General features: G+C 45.2%; 1 protein-coding gene across 1 annotated transcript in view; it reads right to left on the bottom strand.

Annotated features, from left to right (window-relative positions):
- Positions 1-377: 377 nt before the first annotated feature.
- LOC143279530 (uncharacterized) overlaps positions 378-6950 on the bottom strand; it is a 51249-nt gene continuing 44676 nt past the window's right edge. Inside the window, exon 2 of the mRNA XM_076583596.1 lies at positions 378-2006. Coding sequence (XP_076439711.1) covers positions 1094-2005 — 912 coding nt within the window. The 5' untranslated portion in view covers position 2006 and the 3' untranslated portion in view covers positions 378-1093. The remainder of the gene's footprint in view (positions 2007-6950) is intronic.

The raw sequence follows: 6950 nt of genomic DNA, 5'->3' as shown, positions 1-6950 counted from the left end.
CTTGGCACCACTGTTAACGCAGATTGTGTCCACAATCAACAGGGGAATCAATATGAAGCCCATAATGGTCAGAATGACGTCCACACTATATCAAAATGACGTCTGCCCGGGTAAAAATGACGTCGACATTAATGGTGTCCACATTATGTTAAACTGACGTCTGCGTTGAAAAAGATGACATTCGCGGGAGTAAAAAAAAAAAAAAAAAAAAAAAAAAAAATGTCCACGTTATGTAAAAACAAAAAGACAACCCCCCCCCACACACACACACACACACACACAAACAAAACAAAAATAAAACAAAAAACAAAGAAAAAAGAAAAGAAAAAAAAAGAGAAAAAAAAGAGAAAGACGTGAACATGGGGTCAAAATGATGTCCAAGCGACGTTTCTATGACGTCCACATCACGCCCAATTGGAGTGTTGGCACGCTATGTCAATATCATGTCCACCTGTTGTCAAAATGACGTCAACGTGATGTCAAAATGACGTCCACATGGCGTATTGACACATGATGTCAACATCACGTCCGATACGATTTCAAAATGATGTCTACGTGGTGTTAAAACAACGTCCACAGCATTTTGAAATTACGTCCGCATGACGCTAAAATGACGTCCAACTGATGTTAAAATGATGTAGAGACTGAATCATACTGATGTCCACATGGTATCAACATAATGTACACACATAAACATAATTATAACAACTTTGTCGGGAATGTTAAGAATCAGATCATCACAACTGACAACCAATAACAACCTTAACACCCCCAAACATCTTCAAAAAATGTCTGAAATATGCTTCATTTCAGCAATAACAACAAGCAAACAACAAACAGAAGAAGAAAAAAACATGTCAAAAAGGCAAAAAGGAGCTGGGAAATCCGGGTTTAGGGAAGAGGTGGATAGTTAGATGGTAAGATTATCCCTTTTATTTATAGTTTATGCGTGGTACCGTGCCCACCTGATCCCATAACGTGGTACAGAAACCCTCCAGATCGTGGTATAGCGCGCGTGTCTCCCATACAGCATGGTGAAAAGCGACTTCCGATATATTTTTTGGATATAATTTCTCCCCACCCCCACTTTGCCTCAGCAGGCTTGTAGCTGCTTACTGTCCAAGGTGGCAGCGCTGGACTGTGCACAGCGGCACTTGACAGCCGCCTGCTGAGACACAAAGGAGGCATCCTCGGCACTGCCAGTGTCACTCACAGCACACCCTCCGCCGTTCTTCAGGGAGGAATCCGCGTCGTCCTCCGCTACTCCTCCTCCTGCTCCTCCTCCTCGTCCACACGTCTCGGAAGAGCACGGCTCTTTGGGCGAAGAGGGGGTCTCCCCTGAAATTCTGTCTCTGCTGCTGTTGCTGGCGGCGGCGGCGGCTGTGGTGGTGGTAGTAGTGGAGGGTTTGGTGGAGTCCAGCTCCATCCTGCCCAGTTGGGACGGGAGACGTTCCGCCATGTCAGCTGCCGTCTCATCTTCTTCTTCCTCTTCTTGGCAGGCCTCGGAGAAGGACGTAGGGGAGGAGGAGGAGGAAGGCAGGTGGCGGTGGTGAGCGTTGTCGCGGATGTGTGGGTTTGGATCTTCGGCGTCCTCACTCTCTGCCAGTTTGCTCAGTCTGTGATGGGCGAAGCTGACCGACTCTTTCAGCGCGGGCTTGGTAAAGCCGGACTTGAACCTATGCCCTTTGCGGAAGGTGCCGGGGGGAGGGGTGGGCGGGCGGCCGTTGCGCGGCTTCCGGAAGAGGTCCTCCGGGCAGGTGTTGGAGCGCGGGCGTGGCGGAATGGCCCCGAACCCTGAGGGCAGGTTGTCCGGTTGGTGGTTGGGGTTGTTGCTGGAGAGGTCTGGGTCCGTGCAGTCCTCCACTTTGATCTCTGGCAGCATCATCATCATCATCGTCATGCCCCCCGTGGTCACTGTGGGGTCAGAGTTGGCCCGGGGTCTGACCCCCTCGTCCACTGTCAGCAGGTTGTTGCCTCCCCTGGACCCCCCGCCACTCTTCTCCATCCTGGGGAGAAAACAAAACACACAACCACTTAAACAGGCTTTGTGAACTGGTTAGCTATTGAATATCTTATCGCAAGGGATCACACATGTTAGGAAACAAAACACACAACCACTTAAACAGGCTTTGTGAACTGGTTAGCTGTTGAATATCTTATCGCAAGGGATCACACATGTTAGGAAACAAAACACACAACCACTTAAACAGGCTTTGTGAACTGGTTAGCTGTTGAATATCTTATTGCAAGGGATCACACATTTTAGGAAACAAAACACACAACCACTTAAAACAGGCTTTGTAAACTGGTTAGCTATTGAATATCTTATCGCAAGGGATCACACATGTTAGGAAACAAAACACACAACCACTTAAACAGGCTTTGTGAACTGGTTAGCTATTGAATATCTTGTCGCAAGGGATCACACATGTTAGGAAACAAAACACACAACCACTTAAACAGGCTTTGTGAACTGGTTAGCTATTGAATATCTTGTCGCAAGGGATCATACATGTTAGGAAACAAAACACACAACCACTTATAAACAGGCTTTGTGAACTGGTTAGCTATTGAATATCTTGTCGCAAGGGATCACACATGTTAGGAAACAAAACACACAACCACTTAAACAGGCTTTGTGAACTGGTTAGCTGTTGAATATCTTATCGCAAGGGATCACACATGTTAGGAAACAAAACACACAACCACTTAAACAGGCTTTGTGAACTGGTTAGCTATTGAATATCACATCGCGAGGGATCACACGTGTTTAGGAAACAAAACAAACAAAACAAAACAACCACTTTTAAACAGGCTTTGTGAATTCGTTGAGCTATTGAATATCTTATCGCGAGGGATCACACGTGTTAGGAAACAAAACAAACAAAACAAAACAACCACTTTTAAACAGGCTTTGTGAATTCGTTGAGCGATTGAATATCTTATCGCGAGGGATCACACGTGTTAGGAAACAAAACAAACAGAAACAAAACAAACAAATCAGTGAATGATCGATTGAGTGTGTGGGAGAGTGAGTGCACTTATATAAAACAGGACTTCGTGTATTGGTTGTGTTATTGAATATCTTTTCTCGATGGGTCACACATGTTAGCAATGTCCAATAATCAAAGCTTGACAAAAAAAGCAAGTGAAAATGGTATTTGAATGTGTGAGTCAGATTGTAATGTGTGGGATTGTCAATGTGTGTCTTTGAGGTGTGTGTGTGTGTGTGTGTGTGTGTGTGTGTGTGTGTGTGTGTGTGTGTGTGTGTGTGTGTGTGTGAAGCATTGTATGAGTAAGTGAGAGAGTGAGAGATACAGAGAGAGCGAGTGTGTGAGTGTGTGTGTGTGTGTGTGTGTGTGTGTGTGTGTGCGTGCGAGCGTTCGTGTGTGTGCGCGAGATAGATAGATAGATAGATAGATAGAGAGAGAGAGAGAGAGAGAGAGAGATAGCGTATGAACGTGTCTGTCTCTCTGTATATATGTCTGTGAGTCTCTCTGTCTCTCTCTCTTTCTCTGTGTCTGTCTGTCTGTCTGTCTCTCTCTCTCTCTGTTTCTCTCTCTTTCGTTCTTTTCTCTCTTCTTTGTCCCTTCTCTCCCTCTCACTCCCCTCCCCCATCCTCACTTTGAGTGGGGGTGCGTGCTCATGTCATCCAATTTCCACGTGCATCCATTACCAATAAAGGCCAAAGCAAAATAATGTTCTTCTTGTTTTTGTTTTCTGTTGTTGTTGTTTTTCTTAGTTTATTTTTGCTTCGTTCTTTCTATCTGTCTTTCATCCTTCCCCTTTTTTGTTTTGTTCTTGGACGGTGGTGGGAGTTGGAGCGGGGGGGGGGGGAGGAGTGGGAGAGGTGGGTAGGGGCACCTGCTTCTCTCTGGGAGCACGCACGGCTTCCACTATCTGTGTATTGAACCACTCAGCTTATTCCGTCCAACGAAAATTAATCCTATTTGGACAGGAAACACACACACACACACACACACACACACACACACACACACACACACACAGAAGGGGTGGAGAGGAGAGAGAGAGAGAGAGGGAGAGAGAGAGGGGGCGAGAGAGAGAGAAGTGGGAGTGGGGGAGAAACAGAGAGAGAAACAGAGAGGGAGGGAGAGAGAGAGAGAGAGGGAGAGAGAGGGGAAGAGAGGGAGGGAGGGGGGTGGCGGAGACATAGAGAGAAGGAGAGAGAGAGAGAGTGAGGAAGGAAGAGAGAGGTGTAGACAGAGAGAGAAAGAGAGAGAGAGAGAGGAAGGCAGACAGACAGACAGACAGACAGACACACACACACACACACACACACACACACACACACACACACACAGAGGGACAGACAGACAGAGTATGCAGACAGACACAGAGAGAATAATAGGTAATGTGAGAAGGGAACAGAGACAGAGAAAGGGGGGGGAGGAGAGAGACAGAGACAGAGACAGAGTGAGAACAACAGACAGACAGACAGACAAACAACCAGACAAACTTGCTATCCTATGAAAAGTATCTGCACATGTAAAGCTGTAACAAACTGCGAGCTATTAAAACAACAAAGAAGAAAAAATGAAGAAAAACAAAGTCATTTGTGTGTAGGGGGTGGGATGGGGTGGGGGGGGGGGGAGGATGGATGGATGGATGGGTTTCCACCATTAGCACAAGGACGGCTGAAGCCAGTTATCAGAGCAGTCCATAAATGGCTACTCCAGTAATGTGATTCTGAACTGAACAACACAAATAGTAATGCAGTCCATGTACACCGTTAACATAATTCTGAACTGAATAACAGAAGAGGACTGAAGTCCATTTACGTAAACCAGTAACATGATTCGGAACTGAAGAATACAACAGGACAGCAATCTATTTACACCAGTAACATGATTCTGAACTGGACTGCAGTCCATTTGCACCAGTAACATGATTCTGAACTGGACTGCAGTCCATTTGCACCACTAACATGATTCTGAACAGCACTGCAGTCCATTTGCACCAGTAACATGATTCTGAACAGCACTGCAGTCCATTTGCACCAGTAACATGATTCTGAACAGCACTGCAGTCCATTTGCACCAGTAACATGATTCTGAACTGGACTGCAGTCCATTTGCACCAGTAACATTATTCTGAACTGGACTGCAGTCCATTTACACCAGTAACATGATTCTGAACTGGACTGCAGTCCATTTACACCAGTAACATGATTCTGAACAGCACTGTAGTCCATTTGCACCAGTAACATGACACTGAACTGAACAACACAACAACACTGCAGTCCATGTACACCAGTAGCACGATTCTGAACAGGACAGCAGTCTATTTACACCAGTAACATGATTCTGAACTGGACTGCAGTCCATTTACACCAGTAACATTATTCTGAACTGGACTGCAGTCCCTTTGCACCAGTAACATGATTCTGAACAGAACTGCAGTCCATTTACACCAGTAACTTGATTCTGAACTGGACTGCAGTCCATTTGCACCAGTAACATGATTCTGAACAGGACTGCAGTCCATTTGCACCAGTAACATTATTCTGAATTGGACTGCAGTCCATTTACACCAGTAACATGATTCTGAACTGGACTGAAGTCCATTTGCACCAGTAACATGATTCTGAACAGCACTGTAGTCCATTTGCACCAGTAACATGACACTGAACTGAACAACACAACAACACTGCAGTCCATGTACACCAGTAGCATGATTCTGAACACGACAGCAGTCCATTTGCACCAGTAACATAATGCTGAACACCACTGCAGTCCATGTGCACCAGTAACATGATTCTGAACACGACTGCAGTCCATTTGCACCAGTAACATGATTCTGAACAGGACAGCAGTCTATTTACACCAGTAACATGATTCTGAACACGACTGCAGTCCATTTGCACCAGTAACATAAGTCTGAACACCACTGCAGTCCATTTGCACCAGTAACATGATTCTGAACACGACTGCAGTCCATTTGCACCAGTAACATGATTCTCCATTTGCACCAGTAACATGATTCTGAACAGCACTGCAGTCCATTTGCACCAGTAACATGATTCTGAACTGGACTGCAGTCCATTTGCACCAGTAACATGATTCTGAACAGGCACTGCAGTCCATTTGCACCAGTAACATGATTCTGAACAGCACTGCAGTCCATTTACACCAGTAACATGATTCTGAACAGCACTGTAGTCCATTTGCACCAGTAACATGACACTGAACTGAACAACACAACAACACTGCAGTCCATGTACACCAGTAGCACGATTCTAAACAGGACAGCAGTCTATTTACGCCAGTAACGTGATTCTGAACACGACAGCAGTCCATTTGCACCGGTAACATAATGCTGAACACCACTGCAGTCCATTTGCACCAGTAACATGATTCTGAACACGACTGCAGTCCATTTGCACCAGTAACATGATTCTGAACACGACTGCAGTCCATTTGCACCAGTAATATGATTCTGAACACGACTGCAGTCCATATGCACCAGTAACATGATTCCGAACACGACTGCAGTCCATTTGCACCAGTAATATGATTCTGAACACGACTGCAGTCCATTTGCACCAGTAACATGATTCTGAACTGGACTGCAGTCTATTTACACCAGTAACATGAATCTGAACTGGACTGCAGTCCATTTACACAGTGACATGATTCTGAACTGAAGACTACAACAGAACAGCAGTCTATTTACACCAGTGACATGATTCTGAACTGAAGACAACAACAGGACTGCTTCCATGAGAGGTCTGGACTGGCGTTCTACACACTCGTCATACACTTTTTCACAACGCTGGATTTATTGTATTGTATTGCATTGTATTGTGTTGTGTTATGTTGTACTATGCTGCGTTGAGTTGTATTGTATTGTATTATTTTGCGTTGTGTTGCGTTGTATTGTATTGTATTGTATTGATTTGTATTGCATTGCGTTATGTTTTGTTGCGT

The sequence above is a fragment of the Babylonia areolata genome, chromosome 2 (assembly GCF_041734735.1).
Source record: "Babylonia areolata isolate BAREFJ2019XMU chromosome 2, ASM4173473v1, whole genome shotgun sequence".
Taxonomy (NCBI): Eukaryota; Metazoa; Mollusca; class Gastropoda; order Neogastropoda; family Buccinidae; genus Babylonia; species Babylonia areolata.
Note: the sequence above shows the minus strand (reverse complement) of the source record. Positions and strands in the feature narration are given on the sequence as shown.